Source organism: Delphinus delphis, chromosome 21 (genome assembly GCF_949987515.2).
Source record: "Delphinus delphis chromosome 21, mDelDel1.2, whole genome shotgun sequence".
Taxonomy (NCBI): Eukaryota; Metazoa; Chordata; class Mammalia; order Artiodactyla; family Delphinidae; genus Delphinus; species Delphinus delphis.
The window spans coordinates 14,755,716-14,782,917 of record NC_082703.1 but is presented as its reverse complement, the minus strand read 5'-3'; the positions used below and the strand labels follow the sequence as shown (position 1 = coordinate 14,782,917).

The following is a 27,202-nucleotide window of genomic DNA, read 5'->3' as shown; positions in this document are numbered from 1 at the left end:
TTAAAAAAAAAAAAAAAGGTACTCATAAGTGTAGTCTCTGGAAAATAGATGACCGAGAATAAGGAGCTCCATACCATCCTGTAAAACCAATGATCCTAAGTTAGAACCATAAAAACGTAAGGAACAGTCATGTGCTCCCTAGTCAACCCCAGAAGTAGAACATTGTTAGCTACTTGCATCTCCCAAACTACCAACAGCCATGTCTGTTTCAGTATGCAGCATTAGCCATTTGGGGGGCCAAAGCGAGTTTTGGGTTCTGTTAATCCTGGTGTCCTGCAGTGCTCTTATTTTGCCTATTCCTGACCCACAGAGTTGCATAGCAGGACTCTCCCTCATGATATTTTATAAGCGTTTTACTAGGAAGGCCCATTATTTACCCTAAGTGCTTGGAACACCAAAGAGGGATAACTTGCTTTTATCTAGTGGCAATTCCAGAGCTGTTGCAAATTTCCGCAGAGGGGCTGCTGGTCTTCTTCCTCCCTGCTCTTCCTGGAGTGTATTTATCAACAAGGGACAGAGAAGGGAATTCTTTCATGGAGTTGACTTTTCCCCCCTTTTTGCTTTTCGATTTTAATAGAACTTACGTGTTCTTAGAGTAGTGAACTCTTCCAAGGATGAAAGGATTTGGGATTCTATTGTTCTACAGCTGCTTTAGAGCTGGCCTTTTGTTTTAGTGGGAGTTATATAAACTCCTGGAAAGCCATATGGAAGTGCTAGTATTTGTTTAAAAATAGCACATCCTTAATTCTCATTAGCTTTTGATGTCATGCAAATGGTTGGATTCCATTGACAACTACCATAGTTCTCTAGATCTTTCCTTGGCCCGGTTCTCTGTGGCCTCTTCCCTGATCAAATGTGAGCAAAGACACACATGGGAGGGAAAAAACAGCCACATTACCGTGAACATCCTTCTGGTATTCATTCTGGTTTAAATTATAATTTTCATGGCAGAGGTCTGTTGCCTGCTGATGTGTTTAAAGGTGGAACAGTGTTTTGAACCACTTATCTTTGACAACAGACAGTCTGAGTCTGCAGACCACTTTATTCCAAGCTCCTTTAGGACACTGATGAAATTGTCTTAAGCTGCTTTACATACCCACAGCACTTGATAGGGAGTGAAGTGTCCTGCAAACAGTAAGTATTCAATAAATTACCTTGTTTTCTTCCCTCTGCTAAACTGGGCTGGATTGGCAAGAGCTTGGGTGCTCAATAAACGTATTTGTTTTTATTTTTCTTATAGATCTCCTGTTCCCCATTGATATTTCCTTGGTCAAGAGAGAGCATGATTTTTTGGACAGAGATGCTATTGAGGCTTTGTGCAGGTAAAAGGAAATACTTTGAGTGTTTTCTTTCTCTTTTCTTCTTTTTAAAGAACATAGTACTTATCACTGATGAGACTGCTTTTGTTCTAAATATGTCAAGGTTTTGATCCGTAAATGGATATAGTGATTTACTTCATTATAAATCATAGGCCTTTTGATTAGAATAAGTAACTTCCTGTCGTTTAGTATTGCCATTCAAATAGCACTGTCCTGGAATGTGCTCATACGACTGCTAGAGCAGACAATGTCCAGGAAGTTTGGAAACTTGGAATAGGGGGGTTAAGGCAGTGCAGTTGACTGTGCAGTCCCAGCCAGGTACCCTCGCCAACTCAGAGCCGCTGTTGTATTGAATGGAAATGACGCTCAGAGGGACAGATGGAAGTAGGGGCTGTGGCAGACTAGAGGCAGGAGGGCCGTTGCTTGAATTCCAGGAAAGCATTTCCGCAACTCCTCAGCTTCCCCAGGCACACCGTCCTAACAGTAGGGTTAACTAAGGCTGTAAAGTAACTCAGCACAGCCTTTAACATAAAGTAGACAGGCAGCAAAGGAGCATTGATGGGAAATGTGAACAAAACTGTTCAGAAACCCATGTTCGTGGTGCTGGTGGATCTTCAGGCGGAGGAGCAGCTCGCAGGGTTTAACGAAATGGAAGTAATAAAACACGCAGCAGAAAATGACAGGACACTGATACTCCTCTCTGACTCTTCGTGACATATTATTCATTTTAAGTTAATCATCCTTTGAATTTTTCTCAAAGCCTATAAACCATCAAAGCTGAACTCTGGAGAAAAAAAATTATACACGGACAAAATTCACTTGTCGATTTGATCGTAAAATTAAAACAATTTTCTTTTAATTTCAATATTAATTTTAACTTGGAAAAACATCATTAAGGTTGAATGGCACCCGGGATTTATTTCCCCTTTATAGGCAAAGAATGCAGTTGTAGCTTTGTGAAAGTACTATTTTTGCCTCTCTTATGTAATACAGTGTTTTCTGAAGCACTTAAGTTAAGCAGGGTTTTAGGGGAAGATAGGTAGGATGTTTAAAATGGAGTAATAGACTAGTTCTCCTGGCTTAAGAAAGAAAAAAATGTCACATTAACCACAGAAATACTGTCACTTTTCAAATCCAATGGAATGATTGCTTAGAAATGTCCAGGGTTTGTACACTTTTTCTGGAAGAAACTTAATTCCAACTCCCCACCCCACTCCCTAGAGTGTAATATCATAGCTATGTCATCTGGAATGAAAAAATTTCACCAACACAGTTTAGGAGAGAAAGAGTCTGCATCTGGAATATAAACTACTCCAGACATTTTTGAAATGTTTGAATGCTTAGCTGTGGAGCAGAATTAATTTCTTTTCAGTTCATCATGGGTGATAATGCATAGAGATGACATCACTCCTAAGATGTAACCTAGGAAATATTTACTAGGTTACTGCGTCAGATCATGCATTTCACACATTTCAGGCTACTTAGTGAGCGTGCCCTCTGAACAGCAGCCACAGCTTAGGAATTCCTGGGTCATAAAAATATCACTGCAGCATTGCAGCCCAAAGGATCGTGATTAGATTCTTGAATTTCTTTTTCTTTTTTTTAAATATCAGTTTGAAACGTAGTTACCCTCTTCTGGGGATAAGGGCATCCTCCGTACTTTGTGATTCACACTGGCTACACTGGCTCTTAACGCCATCAGAGAAGCTGCCTCCCTTTAAAAGGAGTAAATCTATACTCTTAGATCTTTTGCGAAAAGAAGAGCCTGAAAACAACTAGACCTTGATCTCTTTGGATTCTGCAAGTGTATTCTGATTCGGCTTCAGTTTCTCTCATGTGTAGAATTAATATCTCATAGGTTAAATGTAAGAAGGAAATGCAGTGATGGATGTCAAGTGCTTTAAAAATTATTAGGCCTAAAACCGACACCCAGAGTTGAGTATGTGGAGAAAGGCTTGAGGTTGGGGTCAGAATTCACAGGAACAGTCATCAGCTTGTTTGTAATGGAAAACCCAAGGTCTCTTGTCCACGTGTTCGCATAAATAGACTTCTCATGGCAAATGATTTTCCTTCGAGAGGGCTAAACAAATGTTCTGAAGAAAAAGGTGGGGACAGGCATCTTCCTTGAAAATGCACTACAGGTCCTGAGCTGTCAGCAGAGTAGTTGAGGATACTTGTTTAACTGATGATGTGATATTCATCTCATCTGCTAGACTGGCCTCTTCCATGTACTCTCTCAGCCCGTGAAATTCAAAGGGCCAGCAAATCTTGAATCTACAGTGTTGTTTGAAATTTTGCCTTGTCATTTGTCAAGTTTTTTTCTAGACGGACGGACTTTTTTGTAGACCTCCATCTTTTGCCTTGTTGAAATATTTTGAGCAGTTGATTTTAAATATATACGGTAATTAGTTACAAAAACGCAGCTGAAAAGTTTTACCTTAATAAAATATTATTAAATATTTAATATTTTTACTTTAAGTAAAACATTTTTAGATTTGTTTTGAACGAAATAATTGTTACATGGTTTCTCTTTCCTGCCGCCCCCCTACCCCAGCCCCCCCCCACACACACACGGATGGAGTACTCCCATGTACACACTAGTATACACTCCCATGTTCTGCTTAATGATTATTATAAACATTCATGTACTTATAACTTTTGCAGATCTTAAAGCTCTTTTGGTCAAAAATCTGGTAGGAGCTGATCTCTTAAAATAGTCTACTTAGAGCAGAAAACTTGTAGCTTAATGTTTTCTTGAGAATGTTAATGATACTGTCTTCAATAGTTTGTAATGACCAAAAGTTGTAAGTATGCAACCACTAGATTTTTGGGGTATAGATTGCTAACCAGCATTCTTACACACACACTTGTAAGGGATAAACGTACTTGTTTCCTTGGAGAGATTGCCTTTTGTCCCAATCTTGCTAGCTTTGCTGTATAATCCAACCCTGATGATAAGGCCCAGATTCTGAGAGTATCACATTCAGTATCAATACTGGAGGAGTAATTCGCTTGTCTTGACGCGTATACAGGTGATAATGCAAACTGTGACCTACTCTTACAATACCTTTTATGAAATATTCTTTCTCTTTATAGCTTCTGAAAAATATCCCATCTCGCTATCTTCCTTTGGGATTACAACTGACTCCTATGAGTACAGCAAAGAATTATGCAAATAAGGTGATAATCATGTAATGACAAATAGATATCCGTAGTATCATCTCCAGTCTGCACTTTATTGTAAAACAGCCCTTGAAGTGCCTAAGCTCTGTGAAACAGCTGGCCGCGTAGTAGATTTCAACTACGTTACTGTTTTGGTCCTATTAAAAGAAAAGCAATTGCATTATTGCCAAGAAAGGATTGGAACGATTTTTATTTGTCAGGTCTACTTGGGAAATCATTCCTTTTTCCTTTCTCACTTCTCTTCTGCTTTCCCTGTTTTCACTTGGAATACTTGAGGCCCAGATCCCTGCCTGCCATGCTTTTATCAGGGCGCTTGCGGCTCCCTCCAGCAAAGCTCTTGAACCTTTGATGGCTCACCCTGTGCTCCCTCCCCGCTCAGAGCAGAGTACAAGTTGCCCAGCAGATAAGACTGACACATTCCTGAGGAGCTGAGCCAGTGAGGGCCCTGTGGGGTGGGAAAGGCCAGGGCTTCTGGACAGACAGTGGGAGATACCAGTGCTCTGCCACTCACCGGAGGGAGCCGTACTTAGGATAGAAGCTGCTCCCATGTATCATCATGATTAACATTTATTTTAGAAAGGAATGCAGAAGGTATTGTTTTTGAGGGCCAGAGCCACCATGTTTTAGTCATGTGGCCTTGGACAAGGTTTGTGTCCACTCCAAGCCCCCATTTCCTCATCTATAAAATGAAGATAAATAGTAATATCTCTACCATAGGGTTGTTGTGAGGATCAAGGCGAAATAACACACATGAGGCTTCAGGCGCAATGCCTGACCTAGAACGCGGCCCCGACTCGGCAAGCCAGAACTACTACCTCGTGTCCGTAACGTCTCTAAATCGGTAACACCCCACCACTTTGGAGGTTCCTAGGGGTCAAATGAATCCCACGGAGACCTCGGGGAATAACTTCTGGGCTTCAGTCTCGAAGCGCCATTAGCTGGGTGCTACGGAGAGAAAAAGGTAACACTGACCTTTACAAAAATGACCCCCTTGGCCCTTTCCGTTTGACTCAAGTCTGGAGCTTGTGAAGCAAGTCCCTCCCCCACCCCTACAGGCATCCACGCCTAGTAAACTGGGTTATAAACACCCCTCAACCATTACAACCCAAATGATGTCAAGTGGGTATTTGATTAACAGGTCTGATTAATGAAACCCAGACCTAAGACTAGCTGTGACCCTCCCGATTCTTTAAATCTTAAAAACATTGGAGAACTAAAACACTGTGGGTAGAAGTCATTTAAGTAATGGATGCCCCTTAGAGAGGGACTTTATATCCACTCGTTTTAATGTCTGTGGATTTTTTTTTAGTTATTTTGTTTTCTTTCCCTTTCCATCATGAGAGAGAATTTTCCTGAACATAGGTGCTCTGGGTTATCTTTGTTTATCCTATAAGCAGGCTACCACATAATCTGTGAAATCAAAGGCAGTCTTATCAGCAGGCAAAAATACTTTCTACCCTCCTGCATCCAAGTTGTTAGACAGGCTGCAAGAACAGGATCAGAAAGATAGAGCCTTGAAGAGGACTCATGGTCAGTTTGAGTTTGTGTGAATTAAATGCGCTTGTCCTGTGGAAGTGGAAGAATTGCAGTCTTAGGAAAAATTGGAAAACTGATGGTACCAGACGGCAGATAGGTTAAAGGTCCGTTTGAGGAAGACTAAGCGATGATCATCTGGAAGATGTTAGAAAGAACTGGGGCTTGAAAAGCTGTCCTGCAGACTTTTACGTGCCATTTATTCCTGCACGTGTAAAGGGCTTCTTTTTTTCAGCTATTTCATTACTTACCATTGAGGTGGGTTTTGTTTTGTTTTGTTTAAGTACTTCATTTTCAGTGAAGCTAAATTACTTTCCTCATTTTAAATTATTACTCTTTGGCAGGGGTAAAAAATATTCAGAGTAAAAATGTGACTCCTTTTCCAAAGAAGAATCTGATTCAAGTGCTTATGTTTGAACTCTTAAAGATGTTGACCCTTGAAGCTGAAGTATACAGGTTTTTAAATCAGTCATTTGTGCTGTTGCTGCGGCTGTACCACGCATTATCCTGTCCTGTGTGGGAAGTTGTAAAAAAGAATTGGGTGTTAAAGAGGGCTCACACTTCTATACAGAACTTACTGCATTTTTTAACAGGCTGTCTAAGGTTATTATTTGTCAGAGATTATTTTTATATTTGAATTTTGATTTGAGATAGAATACACTTTATTTACGAGCAACTCTGCTTGGTTCCTTGTTCATGTTTCTTTTTCTGTGAAAGAAGACATCACTGCCTTTTATTTCTTGGCACTGGGTGGAGATACCTAATGACTCAACCTAGGGGTTGTTGAAAGAATAACTGTCCTCATTGAGGGTCGCTTGTTCTGTGAGGAATAAGAGGCACCGGACAGAACCACCACAGTGTACCATTTTACTATAAAATAGTAATATTAAATTTAAATGAGAAAACTTGTGAAACATAAATATTTTTAAACTATTCACTTTTTAAAGAAGTTTCAAGTACTCTTCTATATTATAGATATTAATGGATTCAAAGAAGCTCGATTAAACACGTCAGCTGTTTGGAAAAAATATTTATCCACCCATCAGTGGTTTCCTGTCTCTGCTAATGTTATTTCTTTGCTCTGTAGGCGTCTGAATACTTTAAACAAATGCGCGGTGATGAAGCTGGAAATTAGTCCTCATCGGAAGAGAGTGAGTGTATAACATGGATAGCGTGGTGGGAGGAAAGGGGCAGATCAACAACTGGGTTCTGAATTTTGTGATAGATTTTGTCTCTCAAACTCTTACTTCCGTGGTCCAAAACTATCGACATTTTAAATGTTATAATCCAGTCAGGTTTACCAAAAGCTGTGTGGCCTTATGTAGTGGAAACCAAGAGCTGCGGCCAGCCAGTAAATTGTGTCTTGCCTGCTGTTTTTGATCTGAAAAGATCATCTGTGATTTTTGCCCCATTAGCTCAATGCCTATGACATATTAAACGGATGAGGCTTAAGGAATTCCGGTGGCTTTTGCATTGCCTCCTTCCAGAAATGAAAGCGGAAGTTCTTGGGAACTCTGTCTTCCCATATGTAACAGTAACTGTGTTTTGAAGCCGTAGGGATGGCAGTGAAGGCTGGCTGGTAGGATATGGAAGAATAATAGAGATTTGGAGGGAGAAAAGGAATGAGAGGAGGAAGACGGAGGACAGGAAATCCCACACATTCTAGTGAAATGGTGGCACGTAACTGATTCAGATGGTATTTTCTTCTGCGTATGAAATGTGAGGACGTCTTACGAGATCTTAGGAGAAGAGGTGGGTGTAGTAGTGGGAGTGAGTGTCACAAATTAGAGTAAACAGGAGTAAGTTTGGTCAAAGAACATATTTCTGACTGTTCAGAGTACCCATTTTAATTATCTAACCTACAGCAAGCTGCCTTCTTGGGGGAGTTAAACCTTTTAAACAAATGAGCTGGAACCTCACACCCGCTGAGCTGTGGAGAGGAGCCTGCGAGTCAGCGTTTAATGCTCTCCACTCACTGTCCTGGGAAACTCTGGTCACAGGAGATTCTCCACACCAGTGGGAAGGACATGCTTCACGCTGAACTGTGCCTTTTGATATCCCGCCTCAAGGGCTTTGACGCAGTAGTCTGTCACACGGTAACCCTGAGTCCCACCGGTAAATCAGGCATCAGCAGCGGGGATGTTACTTCGTGTTTGTGAATGTTACGTGCTGTCAGGACTGGGTACTTGTGAAGCCTTGTTAAAAGGCTGGAGCATGTCTGAGGTTGAAACGTCACAAGACACTTGTGGCATTAACTCTGGTTCTCATGTTGATGGGGGAGGGAACGAAAAGGAACAGGTAAGAGGCTGAGAAGTACCCACTGACCCACTGAAGAGATGGGATGGCTCACCTTGCTTTGTGTCTCCGTTAATCTGTTAGAGGAGATCTTGTGTACTTTTAAGGTAGCTAGAGATTTCGGTGACCCCTCTTCTTAAAGTGTTTGAAAACCACCATTTTAATTGCAAAAGGGAATATAAACACATACTGTCAACAGACAGCAAAATTAAAGGCAGACCAGAGGGAGTCCTACCCATTGCTAACTCCAGTTCAAAATATTTTACATGCCTGGAATTTTCACAGATCTCAGAGGTTTCCTCTGTGAGCAATTGAAGAGCAGCCTATAGATCCCAGTGTCTCCATTAAATAACTCCTATTTCGCTTGAAACACATGGTCAGGCTTCTTCCTGTTACATTCTTTACATACATCTTGGTTATTTTTAAAAAATAATAAAATAAAGATGCAAGGGGGAAGTGACACGGCTGGCGTTATGATCAGTCTCCTGGCCCCTGGCCCTTGGCGCACATACTTCCCCCTGCGGCCTGCCAGTCCCAGGGCATGAGCGGTTCTGTTCTGTGTCTGCAGAGTGAGGATTCGGACGAGGATGAGCCTTGCGCGATAAGTGCCAAATGGACTTTCCAGAGGGACAGCAAGAGGTGGTCCCGGCTTGAAGAGTTCGATGTCTTTTCTCCAAAGCAGGACCCCATCCCTGGGTCCCCAGACGATCCCCACCTGAAGAGCGCCCCCAGCCGTGAAAGCGTGCTGACGGACCTCAGCGAGCGCCAGGAGGTGGCTTCTGTCCGCAGCCTCAGCAGCACCAGCAGCCTCGCCACGCAAGCGACCCACCTCGGGGGCGCGGCGACGGCCCGGACTAACTCCGTCACCAGCGTCTGCTCCTCCGGCACCTTCGTAGGCAACGATGACTCTTTCTGCAGCCTGCCCTCTAAGGAACTGTCCAGCTTCAGCTTCAGCGTGAAAGGCCAAGAGAAGAACACCAAGTCCAAGACGCACAGCCTGCTGAAACGCATGGAGAGCCTGAAGCTGAGGGGCTCCCACCACAGCAAGCACAAGGTGCCGTCCAAGCTGGGGCTGATCATCAGCGGGCCCATCCTGCAGGAGGGCGTGGACGAGGAGAAGCTCAAGCAGCTGAACTGCGTGGAGATCTCCGCCCTCAACGGCAACCGCATCAACGTCCCCGCGGTGCGGAAGAGGAGCGTCTCCAACTCCACGCAGACGAGCAGCAGCAGCAGCCAGTCCGAGACCAGCAGCAACGTCAGCACGCCCAGTCCCGTCACCAGGACCCGGAGCCTCAGTGCCTGCAACAAGCGAGGAGGCATGTACCTAGAGGGCTTCGATCCGTTCAATCAGTCCACATTCAACAACGTTATGGAACAGAACTTTAAAAACTGCGAGAGCTACCCAGAGGACGCGGTGTTCTACATCCCAGAAGATCACAAGCCTGGCACTTTCCCCAAAGCCCTCTCCAACGGCAACTTCTCTCCCTCAGGGAATAGCAGCTCTGTGAACTGGAGGACTGGAAGCTTCCACGGCCCTGGCCATATCAGCCTGAGGAGGGAAAACAGCAGCGACAGCCCCAAGGAGCTTAAGAGACGCAATTCCTCAAGCTCCATGACCAGCCGCCTGAGTATCTATGACAACGTGCCCGGCTCCATCCTCTATTCCAGTTCCGGTGACCTGGCCGACCTGGAGAACGAGGACATCTTCCCGGAGCTGGACGACATCCTCTACCACGTGAAGGGGATGCAGAGGATAGTCAACCAGTGGTCGGAGAAATTTTCAGACGAGGGAGACTCAGACTCGGCCCTGGACTCGGTCTCTCCATGCCCGTCCTCACCCAAGCAGATACACCTGGACGTCGACAATGACCGAGCCACTCCCAGCGACCTGGACAGCACGGGCAACTCACTGAACGAACCCGAGGAGCCCTCAGACATCCCGGAAAGGAGGGATTCTGGGGTCGGGGCCTCCCTGACTAGGTCCAGCAGGTAAGAGCTTTTCTTCCCTTCTCCACCCAGTTTGAGGAGGAGGCTGCTTCTGCTTGTTGCGTAGGGAGGTGGGAATAAGTCCGACATTCACAGCCACGAAAGTTGCTAAGGAAAGTGACAGATGGGGAAATCCTACCACCCTAAAAGAGTGAGCACTGTTCAGTGGGTACCAGAGCTTCAGTTTGGGAAGACGAATGAAGTAGGTTCTGTGGATGGATGGTACGGATGGTTGTACCACACTGTGGATGTACTTAATACTTAATGTATTTAACCGTGCACTCCAAGTGGTTAACAGTAAATTTTATGTTATATATATTTTACCACAGGGGGGAAAAAAGACTGGAATGGAAGTTGAGTCTTCTCAGTTCCTAAGATAAGAGGCCGGTGAGCGGCCCACTGCTGACTCTGCATCAACACGTTAAAAAGCTTTCGCACTCACTCACATTCCCCGCCTTCTCTCGCAGGCACAGGCTAAGATGGCACAGTTTCCAGAGCTCTCATCGGCCGAGCTTAAACTCTGTATCGCTGCAGATTAACTGCCAGTCTGTGGCCCAGATGAACCTGCTGCAGAAATACTCCCTCCTGAAGTTGACCGCCCTGCTGGAGAAATACACGCCTTCTAATAAGCACGGTTTTAGCTGGTAAGGGTTTAAACTGTCCAGTGAACTGTATTTGGAAATGCTCTCAACCAGTGCTCTCCCAACACTGAGGATGTGACAGTTGCATCCTGGATCTTTAGTCCATCATCCTAATGCCATCAGTTTCTGCACTCTTGAGGCTACCTTTGACCCTGCTTAAGCCAATCTAGCTTTAGGGAGTTTCCATCAGGGCTGGTTGAGTTCTCAGTGCCAGTTGATGGGATGAGCATGCTCGACTCTTCCATCTCATTGTCCAGGCGCTTCCTTCCCAGTGGTGGGAATAGCCCACCACAGGCAAATACACGTACAGGATCAGATCATAACTGGGAAGGAAGGGAAGAAAACTGTTTAGGTCAGAAGGTGTTATGAGACCAACTTTGAAATGCTCCATGTACAGTACCTGGTTTTGTACCCCTCTTTGTGCACATTTTTAGAAATCATTTTTGATGTGAGTATTCGCAGCATCACAAGAATCTACCTGAACTAAAGGGTTTAGTTTTGTTTTTTCCAACAGACTCTTAAGCAGTGGATAATCATTTTAAGGAATTCACCACTCTAAGATATCATAGACTAAAATAATATACGAAGATAAAATTCATTGAGCTGCCCATACTTTCAGAAGTATGGCCCTTGGTGTGTATGGTGTGAGATGCAGACTGTCGGGCTGGATGGGTCATGGATAGGACCCATTATGTGCATATTTTAATTTTCCTACTGAGTGCAAAGCAGAGAAATGTCTCTACATTGACATCCCAGCGCATTCTGCACTGTCAGCTGCGTATCCTGAAGTCTTTTCACCAGTTCAAGTGTTCATTATCCAGTTGCACAATTACCGCTCTTTATAAAAATGGAGAAGTGGCCCAATTCATGAGTAGCGCTCGGTGGCAAACCAGAGAGTCAGCGGAGCAATGTAACCCTTCTCTCTCCAGCTCCTCCCCTCCTTGGGACTCATAGTGAGGTTAACTTGGGCATCAAAGCATCTCCTGTTCAAAGGCTGTTATTATGGGAGCCCTGCTAAATACAGAAGTTGTTTGTTCTGAATGACAGAAATAAGTATTGACTGGTTTATCCCCACATGCTTCAGATTCTCGGTGGAGATCGTAATGTGTTCCTTGCACATTCCGCCGCTGGGCTTTTCTCCCCCGACAAAGCGAGTATTATGCACACTTATAGCCGTGATACCATATACTTAACTGTATGGAAACACAAATTTGGCTGTGTGCTTCAGTTTCACCTTTCCTAGAGCTATAAACAGTAACGCGCCATGGCTGTGGTGTAAGCACTCGAAAGTCAAGGCAGTCTGCCTCGCGCCGTGTTCCTCTGTGCTTCGAGTCAGGGTTTCCCGGCTGGCTATTTAAAACTGCATACTTTACGCTCTCATTTCTGGGTTGCCCCCACCAGCACCACCGAACCCTCAAGAATCTGAAAGTCCATAATACCTCCTGGGTTCTGGGCAGTTTTTCCAGTGAGTCCAAACCAAATGTTAAAGCCTCGCACTGTGGGAATCCACGGAGTGAGGAGAAATTCTACACAAAGTTCTCTTCCTGTTCGGCCTTGCCCTTTCTTGTCCCATTTAGAGAGGTCATTTGTAGAGCTGAAATTTCTGCTTCACAGCGTTAAATGCACGACATTGGTTTCCTGCTGCTGCATATACTGCTCCGGCTGGACCTGGTGTCAGGACTCCAGGGAGCCTGGCGTAGGTTCACAAAACCCTCATTGTTCTTCTCCGGCTTCCTTTAGAAAGCTAAAGATGTCATATTCTCTGGGGTCATCAGCAGGAGAATTTATTTTGACTCCGGGTCATTAGCTTGGCCCCCACTGTTGAGCTCCGGAGTTGGTTCTCATTATGTCAGACCAACATCATGCATCTGCTGTTTTCTCATCCTGATCTTTTTTTTACCCTAAATACTTTGGATCTCATCGAGAACCTAGAAATGATTCTTGTCCATTTTCAGGACAAATAGGAACTTGTTTTTCAACTCTGTCCTGAAGCTCCTACGTAGGGTCTTGACTGTTCTTTTCTCCTTCTGTTCCTTCCTGTGCCGCCGTTCTGTAAGGAAGCCCATCACCTCCCTTAGGAACACAAACCCAGTTCTCAGAGTTACCAGTGGAAGGAGAATCCCCAACTGAGGAGCTGTTACTGGGCCTCACAGCCCCAACCCTTAGAGGATGTAGAACATCACTGTCCAATGGAACTCTCTGTGGTGGTAGCAATGTTCTATATTTGCCCAGTCCAGTATGGTAACTACTGGCCACAAATGGCTAGCGAGTGCTTAAAATGTGGCTGATACAACTGAGGAACTGAATTTGTAGTTCTGTTTGATTTAAATTTAAATAGCTACCTTACTAGCACAGATCTAGAGCCCACAGGGTTTAACTGCACAGATGGACGGGAACATAGACAAGTAAACATATCCCTCCAACCCCCAATATTGTTTCAATAGGGCTGTGCCCAAGTTTATGAAAAGGATCAAGGTTCCAGACTACAAGGACCGGCATGTATTCGGGGTCCCTCTGACGGTCAACGTGCAGCGCACAGGACAGCCCCTCCCCCAGAGCATTCAGCAGGCCATGCGCTACCTCCGCAACCACTGTCTGGATCAGGTGAGAGCCGCTGCCTGCAGGTCCCGCTTAATCATGGGAGTCCACATGCATGCATCTTCTTCTAGTTTTGCAGTGAAAAAACGCTTAATGTTTTTTTTTTTTACAATAGGTTGGACTCTTCAGAAAATCAGGTGTCAAATCCCGGATTCAGGCTCTGCGCCAGATGAATGAAAGCACCATAGATTGTGTCAACTATGAGGGGCAGTCTGCTTATGATGTGGCAGACATGTTGAAGCAGTATTTTCGAGATCTTCCTGAGCCACTAATGACGAACAAACTCTCGGAAACCTTTCTGCAGATCTACCAATGTAAGTGTTCTTTGATCTTGACGTTGTTGGCAGTGGGGAAAAGTGGGGTCAGCTGAAACCTGTACCTCCTTTGATGTCATTCTCTTGGACCTACATGATGATCTCTTAGAAATACGTCATCGATTTCTTTCTTCCTTGCCTTCTTGTTTGTGGAACAGGTTTCTGTGTACCTGTTGAATAATGCAAAAATAAATTGCCCTCGTCATCATTCTCTAATTACCGAAGCAACTATGCATTTTTACATTCTGATCCAGGAGCTCGTTTTTTTCATTCGTTTCCAGAACAGTGTTATCTAAGATACTTAAAAGAGCAGATTCCGAGATCTCTCTCTCCGCCTTGTCTGTAGGCATTTCAGTTGCTTCACATTTCTCTAGCAGGGCCTGTTGTGTTTAAAGTTTCACAGGTGTCTGTGTGTTTTATCTTGCTGTAAAACGAATAAATAATCTTTTTCTGCTATTCATCTCAGCTTCTACCAGAAATACTTGGGGAAACAATACCCATGCCCATCTCACTTTTAAGTAAAGCTTAAAGCAAACAGTGGTCTGAATTAATGATCAAGATCAGGATTATAGCTCCTACAGCCTTGTGTTTTTCTTGGCTCAGTGTGTTATTACAGCAATGTAATTTAAAAGCAGCTTCTCTCAGTGCTTGAATTGTCTTTAGAACTGGCACGTGGAACTTTATTTTATGAGAAATGGAGTTGGTCTGGATTATTTCATTATTTGCTTCGTCCTTTCAGATTTTATGAAAACACAGGTCACATTTCCCCCACCAAGGTATTTGTTATGTATTGTAACCATGGAGCTGTTTAATCAGTTTGTCCTATGGAGCTGCATTTGAGTGACTTCAGTTTTCCACCGCACGCCTTTTAAAAGAAAAATTTGCCTAGTAAAGGAGACCTGAAAGTTGTGTTCCACATTTTCTACGTGTATTATTTTATTCATTTATATATAATACATTATAATTGTATTATACATATATATTATATAATGTTATAATACATTACATTATATTGTTATATATTTTTATGGGTTTATTTCTCAAGCGTGTATTTTTATAGTAGCCTCTCAGTAGGGCTTTCTAAAACTTAAAGAAATTACTAGTTAAACATATCTGTTGTTTAAATGGAATATATTAGCAGCTTCCTTTCCCCATTTAAAGAATGAACAGATCAGTTGAAATTGGGAGAGTCCGCTGAGATGCTGAACATTTTGTAGTCAAGGTGAAGAAATCTCGGTTCTCATCCTCTTGTATGTCTTTGATAGGATTTCTCGTTGAAACTAAAGTATAGCCTATAATGTTCAGTAATTAAGAATGGTAAACTAGGAGTTTCAAAAAAGTACTTAGAAAAGAAAGAACCGTAAAGAACTGTAAAGTAAAAGAGAAGAGCAGGCATCATCTGGAGCTGCACTCTGAGGTGGATTCAGGAGTATATTGGCGTTGTGGGTTTTTAAAACTTGTAACTCCTCCACAGGCAGGAAGCACTTGAGGGTAGTGACGCTGGTGGCCATCCCTAATTTCTTCCGTATTAACCTCAAGTACACTTTTTGCAAGTGCTTGTTCAGTGCTGGGCTGAGGTCTTTGATGCCGCTATTTGCTTTGGGACGTTTCCTTGCGAGCGTACATGGAAAATCACTGGGGTAAATGCGGGTGTCGTGCAGATGTGCCCAAGGACCAGCGCCTCCAGGCGATCAAGGCCGCCATCATGCTCCTGCCTGACGAGAACAGGGAGGTCCTGCAGACGCTCCTCTACTTCCTGAGCGATGTCACAGCAGCTGTGAAGGAGAACCAGATGACTCCCACCAACTTAGCCGTGTGCTTGGCGCCTTCCCTCTTCCACCTCAACACCCTCAAGAGAGAGAATTCCTCTCCAAGGTACGGGTCCAGTGAGGTGCGCACGTGCACGGTGAGACGCGCACGCGTGGTGTTGAGACGCACACGTGCATGGTGAGACACGCACGCGCATGCTCCGTTCTTTAGACAGAAGAAGCCTCCGTTTCCTTGGAGGGCTGTCCCTGTGTTTTTGTTGGGTTCATACCCGAATCCAGAAAAAAGGAGTTTCTCCCTTGTGCTGCTTCCATTCTTTCTTCTCGGCCCTGGGGGCGTGACTTCCTAGACAATCTAGTTTCAACCAGGTTTTGAGAGCGATGTGCATTACTGCTTGGCCGTGGCAGGTGTGTCCCCTGATCCTCCCCGCAGTGCTCTCTGTAACATTGTCATCATACTTTCTGCCGGCAAACAGACAAGAGAGTTTACAGACCTCAAAAACTGGGTGGGGAACGAGAGCCCTGCTGCCTTGGCTTCTGCATAAATAAAACCAAGCTGCCTTGGCTTCTTCAGTAGAACCGAGCTGCCGGCCTGTGTGGGAAAGTTGAAAGGAGCTGGATCTGAAATGACTAAGGATGACGTTGAGCCTCAAAGTTAAGAGTCAGCTGAGCCCATTGTTGCAAAGTTTCTCCTTAGATGTAGACAAGATCGAAGTGACTGTGGAGGTCCAGGAATCTGGAACATAACAAAGGCTCTTTTGCTCAGCACTTACTCTGTCCGCAGCATGGGGCTACACCCTGGACATTGATTATCTTCTTTAATCCTCATAACAATCGTAGGAGGTGAAGCTCCTGTTAGTATCTATTTTACACATGAGGCAAGACTGCAGGGCAGGTCACTTGAGTAAGTATTGAATAACTTGCCTATGCTGATAGGAAAAAATGGCAGAACCAGTTGGATCATCTTACTTATATGAATATTTCGTATACAGGCCTCATGGTGAAGTGTCGCTAACCCCTTTCTACTAAATTCATCCTGCTGATCCTTTTCCTCAGCTGTGAAGGAACTTGACAAATATTTCTCAGCTGTAGGGTGAGGCCTGGTTGTGCTAGTGAAGTTAGCTTTGCTTCTGAAAGCCATACAATGCTTAATTAACTAGTGCTGTGTTTAATGGGATAGAGAGCTAGAGGTGAGCAGAAGAGAGAGATTAGATAAGATTAAGACAAAAGCTCTAGGAAACAATAGACTTTTCTCTCACTGACAGGAGGGGCTTCTGTTTATTTACACTGGAAAGAATGATCCTGTTTAGCCCCTTGACAAGTGCCTGCCGCCCACATACTCCTCGAAGCTGCCTCTCCTTCCTGCCACCCCACACCGTATAGACCTTACAAGCTGCCCTGTTTAAATAGGAACCTATTTAACGTGATGGTTTTAAATAACCTAGATTTCATCGGAGACAGTCCCTTCCATGTTTTCTGTGCACCAAAGTAAAGCTCTCCTTAACCACTTAATGACAAGTAGCCTCCAGTGAAAGTCTTTTTCTCTCCTTTAGGTTTCCTCGAATAACACATTGATTAAAAATATATAAATACTTCGGGGCTTCCCTGGTGGCGCAGTGGTTGAGAGTCTGCCTGCCGATGCAGGGGACATGGGTTCGTGCCCCGGTCCAGGAGGATCCCACATGTCACGGAGCGGCTGGGCCCATGAGCCATGGCCGCTGGGCCTGTGCGTCCGGAGCCTGTGCTCCCCAATGGGAGAGGCCACAGCAGTGAGAGGCCCGCGGACCGCAAAAAAAAAAAAAAAATATATATATATATATATATATATATATATATATATTTGAATCTTTCCCTTCCCTTATTTCTCTCTCTAGGGTAATGCAAAGAAAACAAAGCTTGGGAAAACCAGATCAGAAAGATTTGAATGAAAATCTTGCTGCCACTCAAGGGCTAGCCCATATGATTGCTGAGTGCAAGAAGCTTTTCCAGGTAAGGAGATGGGAAGTTTTGTTATTTGTCAAGGATGATGTAAATAAGGACAAAATCTTGGGCACCATACTTGTTCACATCTTAACCAAAAGGTCTTTTCCACAGCTGAAGGTTATATATGTAGTCTGAGAATGTCTTATTTATATATTTTATAATGTATAAGCTCATTAGAGCTAATATGTTAATGAACTTGCCTACCTCCATACCCCTTTACTTAGAAAGCAGAAGTAACAAATTATCTGAAATAAATTCTGTATCTGAGATGCAGCCGCTATGGAAAACAGTATGACCATTCCTTAAAAAATTAAAAATAGAACTACCTTAGGATCCAGCAATTCCATTCCTGAGTATATCCAAAGAATACAAAAGCACTAATTCAAAAAGATACATGCACCCCAATGGTCATAGCATTATTTACAGTAGCCAGTGGAAGCAACCTAAGTATCCATCAACAGATTAATGGATAAAGAAGATGTGGTGGGGAGGGGGTGTGTGTGTATAAAATGAAATACTACTCAGCCATTAAAATAAAAGAATGAGGGGCTCCCCTGGTGGCGCAGTGGTTGAGAGTCCGCCTGCCGATGCAGGGGACATGGGTTCGTGCCCCGGTCCGGGAAGATCCCACATGCCGCGGAGCGGCTGGGCCCATGAACCATGGCCACTGAGCCTGCGTGTCCGGAGCCTGTGCTCCGCAACGGGAGAGGCCACAACAGTGCCCGCATATCGCAAAAATAAATAAATTAATTAATTTATTTAATTTAAAATAATAAAAGAATGAAATTTTGAATTTGCAACAATAGGGACGGACCTGGAGGGTATTATGCTTAGTGAAATAAGTCGGGCAGGGGAAAACAAGTATTGTATGTTATTGCATTCATGTGGAATCTAAAAAAATAAGACAAAGAATGAATATAACAAAACAGAAACAGACTCACAGGAATAGAGAACAAACTAGTGGCTTGAAAGGTAAGAGGGGTGTGGGGGGCAAGGGGAGTAAGAGGTACAGACTACTGTGTATAAAATAAATAAGCGACAGGATATATTGTACAGCATAGGGAATATAGCCCATATTTTACAATAACTTTAAATGGAGCATAATCTATAAAGTTTTTGGATCACTATGTTGTACACTTGAAACTATTGTAAATCAACTAACTGTACTTCAATTAAAAAACAATCTGTCTTCGTCAACGTACACCCTATTTTAATCACTTACTCTCCTACTGTAACTTTCTAAAGAAGAGGACCTCAGACAAAAATAAGCTTTCTAGGTACCTTTATGAAGGTGATCTGCTTGCGTCGTCATGATACCACATGAGGTCGGCAGGGACACTCCTCCATCTGTTGGAAGCAGGGGGACTGGACTGCTTGCACTGCCTTGAGAATCTTGCCGCTTCCTCTGATGGGCAACAAACCTCCTTTATGTCTCTCGTGTCCCTCCCAGGTTCCTGAGGAAATGAGCCGATGTCGAAATTCCTACACCGAACAAGAGCTGAAGCCACTTACCCTAGAAGCGTTAGGACGCCTTTGTAATGATGAGTCAGCCAGCTACCAACACTTCCTCCAGGACTGTGTGGACAGCCTGTTTAAAGAGGTCAAAGAGAAATTCAAAGGCTGGGTCAGCTACTCTACATCTGAGCAGGCTGAGCTATCCTATAAGAAGGTATGTCATCTCCCCCTTGTTAGCCATTTGAATTCTAGTGGTCAGGACTTGGGTTCATCAGAGACGAGATACCCTTTTGCCAACACAGTTCTCCATGGGGATCTGTCACCCATTCCCTTCCTTCTAGAGCTAGGCAGCCAGGTGATCCATATTCCCCGGGTAAGAGTGGAAACCAGTTCAGTGAGGAATAGCGCTCATTGAACACGTGTCAGGGGAATCAAAATATCTAGTGAAATCCTTTGGTTCCACAGAAACACACTAGAATTCCCTGGAATGTTTTACTAATGGTATGGGGCCTTTGGGCATTTTGTGACGTGCCTAGATATTTCCATCATTTGATTGGAATCCCCTTGGGCTCTCTCCTGTTCTCAGTCACTCTTCTCTTGGCCCTTTAATGAGCAGGGAGTGCTGGGTGGGTGGGTGGTTAACCTGAAAGCCCCTTAAGGGCAGAGGCATCCTGTATTGCTTTGCATGATAGGTGCTTGGAGGTATTTGTTGATTTGTCTCTACCACCTTGAGTAGAAACAATGAGAGCAGTCGGATGGCCATGCAGGCTTGGGAGTGCAGATAAATCTTAGTTTTATTACATTGACCCTAATATGGGTCCCAGGAAAACAGATATAACAGGAGGTGACGCCAGCAGTACTATTTGCTTTCTGGCCTGATCGTGAATGTACTTGCAGTCAGCAGCCTATTAAAGCCAGAAATAAACATTAGGACGACGTACCCAGCTAGTAGTTTGCCTTCAGAGACTAGGTGTGTGGGAATGGTCTCAGCACTGACGAGTACATCCTCTTTTCAGGTGAGTGAAGGACCACCTCTAAGGCTTTGGAGGGCAACCATTGAAGTCCCTGCATCGCCTGAGGAAATCTTAAAGCGCCTACTTAAAGAGCAGCACCTCTGGGACGTGGACTTGTTGGATTCAAAAGTGATTGAGATCCTGGACAGCCGAACTGAAATTTACCAGTATGTGCAAAACAGTATGGCGCCCCACCCTGCTCGGGACTACGTTGTTCTGAGGTGAGAGCTTCCGGGTTGATTGCTGCGGCAAGGGTGAGCCTCTGTGGCACTGAATGTTATAAGATGCCAGCATTATTTAAAATAGAACGTTTGCTTCCAGAAAAGCGTTGAACCCTTCCAACTATGAAAAATATATCCTCGTTTATTCCAACAGTGTGTCCATCCCTGAAAATGGTTTGAGCTCTTTTGGAACCGAGCTCAGAAAGAGAGGCACATTCCATTGAACGTGTTCAGTGGTAGCTGATTTTTGCCCCCTTTAGGATAGATTTTCTCGTTAGAAACAGCAGAAGCCAGGAAGTAACATTTGGGTCCCAAGTGAGCTGTGGTTAAGGCTGATTCATATGTGATTCATAAATTCTCTGAAGATATCATTGAAAGAAGAATTCCAAAAATCTTTGAGGAAATGTCACATCATTAGTCCAGAACTTCTCCAACGGACTAACATTTGGATGTCCATGTTCTACTACATTTGTGAAATATAAAAAGGGTTTTCAGACCCACTTCAGATTGGTCCTCTTTCCAAGAACTGACTGTGTGAGCTTAAATACCACTGCAGAAGGGGCTCTGTTGAAGTTAGTCGTTCAGGAGTCCTTGCACAAGGATGGATGCACGGCGTGGCCCCCATCCTGCCCTTCAGCTGCCTTCTCTAAGAGTGAGGCCCCGTTTTAAACTCGGCTTCCAGGAAACTCCATTTTTTTCCCCTCTCGTTTTGTCCCTACAGAACATGGAGGACTAATTTACCCAAGGGAGCTTGTGCCCTTTTACTCACCTCCGTGGACCACGACCGGGCCCCTGTGGTGGGAGTGAGGGTCAATGTGCTCCTGGCCAGGTATCTAATCGAACCCTGCGGGTCAGGGAAATCCAAACTCACCTACATGTGCAGAGCTGACTTAAGGTATGTTCTAGTGCTGATTTTTTTTTTTTTTTTTTGACATCTTGAGTGAATACATCCCTGCATCTTGGATGCTCTGTGAAGAGCGGTGCTTATAAAGTAACTCCTTCATGTTTCTTGGTCCTCTGGGTACCACTTACTAATTTCCACCCCTTAGAGAATATGGTACTAAAGCAATGTGGATGTGGTGGTTCTGCCACGAACTCAAAGCCACAGGAAATGAGAGTTCGAATTAGCAATCAGATGTTTCTCATTGTATATTCAAAGAAGTTTGAATAATGTGACATGCCCTTTTAGTAATTAATTAGACCTATACTTTGTGCCATAGATCAGTGCGAATTCTTATCAGAAAATGAACGAAATGCAGCAATACCAACAAGAAAAAAACAAACCTCTAAAAACTTTCCAAAGTGGCTCTCCTGTTAAATAAGTCCTCATTTGAAGTCTTTACAGCTCCGTACTGCAAGTATCTGTATGGTCTGTTTTTGTTCTACACGCCAGAGCTTTCTTTCCTGAACAGTTTCACTCAGTATCTGCACTCAATATGTTGTTCCTTGAGAAGCTTCTGGTTCCAAAAGTGTAATGGAGATGCCAGCAGATTACTTAGGAATAATAAGAGGGATCTTTGCTCGCACATTTTGCTGATCAAGAAATAGAAGTATATTCAGAACTCCCTTCAGCTGATTCAGGGTTTTCCAACTCGAATAATTTATTTGCGTTTCCTTTCCTGTCTGTCGTAGGGGCCACATGCCAGAGTGGTACACGAAATCTTTTGGACATTTGTGTGCAGCTGAAGTTGTCAAGATCCGAGACTCCTTCAGTAATCAGAGCACTGAAACCAAAGACACCAAATCTAGGTGATTCCCGAAGCATGTCCATTATCTGGGCCTTTGTTTCTAGAACCCTTGCCAGTCCTTGGAAGATTGGGTTCAGTGTCTGATCCTGAAACAAAACTACAAGATGGAGTGTGGGAATTGACTATAGTGATTTGATACATTTTTAAAGCTGCTTTCTATTCGTTTAAGGTCTGTATTATGGACCTTGACTGGAATATATGACTGTGCAAAAAAAAAAAAAAAAAAGTATTCCTATTCGAATTGCTTCTGAGAAGCAAAACTATAAATACATTAGGGAAGATAATGAAGAGACGTCATTCTCTTGCGATGTCGGTGTCTGTGTACGTGTACCTATGTCATTTTCTTTGCAGTGTGTGGAGGAACTGGTGTATCCACTGGAATAGTTGGTCCTCTTTGACATATTTTCTCGCTGAGAAGAGCAAAGAAAGGTTTGCACAGAGGGGTGTGTGTATGTGTGTTTGTTGCTGGTCGAATGGCGTAGATGTGTAAGTTGGGCTACAGTGTCTGGCACACTGAGACACCTCCAAGAAGGATCTTGATGCATCAGGTTAATACCCATAGAATTATCCAGAAAGTGAACCCATTTATTTTGGGGTGTCAGACAACCCACCCTTGTCTGGTTTTTTTTTTTTTCCTGAGTTAGTAAACACTTTCCGTCCCCACCAACCTCTTCTTTACCTTAAAAGTGATTGTAATAAATTTGCTTGGATGGCCCATTTTAAACACAGTTTGTCTCTAGACCTGATTGCAGATAGCAAAGTTGTTTTTATCCAGTACAGGTGAATTCAGGGATGGAAATTCCCCCTTGCTAGCTCCAAAGCACAGTTCTGTTTTTTGGTTTTTAAGTTGAGATGTGAAAACTGAGCACTCTTAACATCTACTCCTGAATCAAATATCAACACCTTTTACGTGTCCGCAGATTCTTTGCATTTCCATGTTAGGAGAAGCTCTTTAAGGCACTATGTATGGGAACACAGGAAACTGTGTCCCAAGGAAACCCTTGTAAATTTAACCCAACCACAAAAGTTGCTTGTTGTTATGGTTATTAACAGCATTTTTGAAAGCTGCACATGTTAATTGGATTTGTCCTTCTCAGCAAATAGGGGTTTTTTAAAATTTTGTTTTTCCTACATTTCTTTTTCTTCTCCTTTATGAAGCCCCTGGAAATATATTTTAGTAGTAATGGAAAGTAGTAATCACAGTAAAAAACAAACAATCAAAAACACACTAGTGCAGGGCTTTGGAAGGGTGGTCTTTATACAGGTTTTACTGTAACGGTAAAGGTTGGCTCAAAAGACAGTATTAGTGAATTTATTTTATATGGATCAAAAGTGAATAATGTATGAATGAGAGTTGTAAGAAGGACTTTTATTTTGTTATAATTTAGTTACCATTGTCAGTGTTATTTCAAAGGTTCTTTGAAGAATTAGGGGGCAGGGGACAGATCAGAGTTTAATTTGAGTATTTTGGATATTAGCGTGCCTCATGAAGATATACTTGTATATTCAACTTTAATGGCTTTGAGATTTGTAAGAGTATATGTTGTATATACCATTCTATTAAGAAACATGTACGCCTACCTGTCCACTGTGCTTTCCAACACAGATAAAGCATGATAAAGATTATTATTTAAAATATACTTGTATTTATACCTCAGATATTCTTTTGGATTTTGTACCTCAAGGCTTTTTTGGTTTGTTTTTTTTTTCGTTTGTTTTTTGCTAATGTAAATACACTTTACATGAATACAGTCTAAGTGAAAAAAAAGTAAATAAGAGGTTTATAACTTGCTCTATATCTGTACAGAATATAATCAATAAGTGCACTATTAAATGTTTAAAGTAAGGGAAACGTCTGGCCTGCTTTCCACTGTATCACATCTCACTCCCACCCGTAAAGCCACAGACGGCAAGGCATACCATCCTAGCATCAACTAAAATGAAAATACAGATTTGCTACAGGAAAAATCAGACTGCAAATCATTCCAAGGCCAAACTGCAACTGAGCCACTCACTAACAAACAGGAAACCCTGGTGAAGGTTCAGGAAGCACAGAGATGCTCTCCAAACAAAGGTCTCGAGGAAACGATACTGAGAAAGTTACAAGAATAAGCAACAGCAACCGAAAGATGCTCATGAGCAAAGCCAAGGTCACCGATTCATTCCACAAAAGGTCTCTTTCCCACTGTTTGGCTTTCCTGTTGAAAGGATTCCTTACATATTTGACCAGAGGAGAATGTGAAGGATGTGAACATTTTCAAGAACTCTGCTTTAAGCCACCTAAAGTGATATTGCCACAACTTACTAATTGTGACTAATTGCCTAGGTTGTAAGCTCTCTGAGAGCAGGGCTCTTCTACACATCTTTATAATCCCCTACAGCAGCTTTCAGTGTTTTGTACTTGTAGGCACCTAATAAATTTATTATTTGCCAAATGGAATTGATTGAATCAGTGTCTGTTATTTGAAAAGGAAGAGAAGCTAGGATGCTGTCTGTCTTAAGTCCTCACTTTGGTTCATCAATGCCATTTTGAGATGGCAGAGACTGGAACTTGTTAAACCTAGTGAAATCTTAAAGTTCAAAAACTGGCGAAGATGACATAGATATTCTACAGAGATGCTCTGGATTCTAAATTAGAGAGTTCTTTGTGCTGGAATTTCAACCAGTCTCATTCCTCCGATACAATGTGATATGCATCTTAGATTTGATTTTGACAAATACTCACTCTGGGCGTAGTAAAGGAGAAAAACCAATCTCAATATAATTTTTTAAAAGACACACACAGACCGAAGCCTTTTTATTTACTTCTGCCTCCAGTCCTGGTTTCCTCAGAGCCATATAAAATGGAAAATCAAAATGTCTGAAATACCTAATAATTCAGTTGTTTGCACAGCTCTGGAGTCATGAGTTAGTAATAGGCTACATGTGGTTACCAGGATGGAAGAGATGCTCTCACGGGCACCCAGGTAGATTCAGATTGCTTTGGTCACGACCCATTTTCCTATTTACCTCATTTAGTCAGTTATTCCAACACCTATTTATATTTAGCTCACACAGTGCTCAGACCTGAAGATTCCAAAGTCCTGAAAATCTGCCCTCAGAGATACTAAGATAGAAATGATAACGCCCTATCGCATCCTGCCTACCAATTTACAGATGGCATAACTTGGAAGATTCTAACAAAATTAAATGGATTCTTAAGAGGGTTTTTTTTTTTTTTTTCCCCTCCCAGGGCTAAGGGGAACAGCTGAGATTTTGGGAAAGTAAAAACTGAGGAAAAACTAGGGAAGGTAATCCATATCGGTGCTTTTCCAACACCCCTGGTTAGGGGTGTGTGTGTGTCCAGGGGAAAACAAAGGCAGTAGAGAGGTGTGTGGGATGTTATCGTTACGCTCACGGGTCTTTATGCCACCTTTGTCCACTTTTCATACGCACCCCACAAAGCATAGGTATCATCCTTCTAAGGACTATGGCCTTGACTTAGTGACGAATTAAGGTGCCCAGAGCCAGAAAGAGGAGCTGAAATTCCAGCTCAGTACCTCTACCCCAGACCGTCTCCCATCTGCCTATCTTTCTCTAATCCGGAGGCAAACTCACAGTAAGGGCCGATTCACTCACGTTGCATCAGAATTGGGAAGAATGCAAGGAAAAGGAGGATCCATGGCAAAATAACCACATTAGTCAAGGTTGCCAAGAAATTATTCTGTCACCCGATTACTGAGATGCTTAAGGAGAAATTAAGGAGGTCAAGATAAAGGTGAGGCCAAAGTGTTGTTTCAGGTTGAAAGAATTTGTAGTTCTGTTTGCAAATTGAATACGTGATTTGCAGTGTACCGAGACTCCAGGGATGCCTCCCTGTGAAGCATAGGACCTGCTCCTCCCCACCTGCAAGCGCAGAACGATCTGACGTGTGGTCAGATTGCAACCCACCCAACCCCTCTGAGCTTGCATTGCTTCATGGATACAAGGGGCATAACTACTTACAGGCTTCTTAATCTGCAGCCCAGGACCAGAAGGCCGGTCCTGTGCCTTTCTGCAATTCGTCGTGCTGCCCACCACACAAGAATATCATGACGTGCAACTGACATATCTGTGAAGGTGCTTTGAAAACCAAGAGCTATTGAAAGGTAAAGGAGCCTTCATGAAAGCAAAGTGGAATTTAGCCCAAATGCTTTTCCCCACCTGCCTGTTGAAGCATACATAAGTGATTATAAAGCAGAAATCCTAAACCATGAGATCATGGCAATGCATGTCATCTTGGTGTTCCATCAGGATGAAATTTGCCTACGGAATTTAAATTCCATTTGCCTAAGGAATGCAAATTACAAAAAACCTCAAAGAGTCTGTGGCAGGGAAAGCTCAGGTAGGTCTGTGCAGTTGCAGTGAAATTGGGCCCATTCTGCAGGGAATGATCAGTTTTTTTCAGGCTGGGAGTTTGCTAAATCATGTTGGCAGCTGTAGCCCAAAGTAATTACCCTCTCTGTGTATACACAGTTCCCATTAGAGCAGCCGGTTTGCCTGTCTGGACCCAAGGCTGTGTTGACAACTGTAGTATAAACACCTCTTTGCAGAGATTTTTCATCTCATTAGACTTAAAAAAAAAAAAAAATGAGGGCAAGAGATGTTGTTCCTCATAGGGGATTTTCATTTCTTTCTCTTTTCCTATCAAGATACAAAGCACTGTGGAAAGCAAGAGCCTTACTCTTTTTATGACTCATCATCAGCCATGATTTGGTGATGTTGTTCCCACAAAAATAGTGACTTGTTCCCATAAAAATAGTCTGATTCCTAAGGAAAATGTTGTTAAAAGCTCTGTAGGTTACAGGTACTTGACAAATACAAACGTGTTTGGCTCACATCTGAGAGGACTTGCTGTTGAGCTACCATTTATTAAGCCTAATAATGTGCTAGGTACTGAAATATATGCCTTATTCAATTAATATTACATTTAAATCCCATAGCATTCCTTTGAAGGAGAACTTATTAGCCTCGTTTTATAAATGAAAAAGTTTAAAGAGGCAGGAACGCTTAAAGAAAGAAAGTAGCTATGTAGTATTTGCAAAGGGACTCAAGAAATTTGAGAACAGCACTGCATGGCAGAGCACCCTGCTCCAGTGCGCGCGGCTCTTGTTGAAATGTGGCAAAGG

At 43.1% G+C, this 27,202-nt stretch overlaps 1 protein-coding gene across 5 annotated transcripts in view; it reads left to right on the top strand.

Moving 5' to 3' along the window:
* DLC1 (DLC1 Rho GTPase activating protein) overlaps positions 1-23,904 on the top strand; it is a 389,008-nt gene extending 365,104 nt beyond the window's left edge. For 4 of the 5 annotated variants that reach the window (XM_060001270.1, XM_060001271.1, XM_060001272.1 and 1 more), the window contains 12 exons: positions 1,241-1,322; positions 7,123-7,186; positions 8,899-10,319; positions 10,784-10,960; positions 13,402-13,561; positions 13,671-13,869; positions 15,531-15,744; positions 17,510-17,624; positions 19,069-19,287; positions 20,090-20,307; positions 21,029-21,202; positions 21,940-23,904. In XM_060001270.1, the coding sequence (XP_059857253.1) occupies positions 1,241-1,322; positions 7,123-7,186; positions 8,899-10,319; positions 10,784-10,960; positions 13,402-13,561; positions 13,671-13,869; positions 15,531-15,744; positions 17,510-17,624; positions 19,069-19,287; positions 20,090-20,307; positions 21,029-21,202; positions 21,940-22,060 (3,164 nt within the window). In that variant the 3' untranslated portion in view covers positions 22,061-23,904. Of the gene's footprint in view, positions 1-1,240; positions 1,323-7,122; positions 7,187-7,900; positions 8,733-8,898; positions 10,320-10,783; positions 10,961-13,401; positions 13,562-13,670; positions 13,870-15,530; positions 15,745-17,509; positions 17,625-19,068; positions 19,288-20,089; positions 20,308-21,028; positions 21,203-21,939 lie in introns of those variants that run through there. The other variant, XM_060001274.1, reaches the window with a different exon arrangement.
* The last annotated feature ends 3,298 nt before the right edge of the window (positions 23,905-27,202 follow it).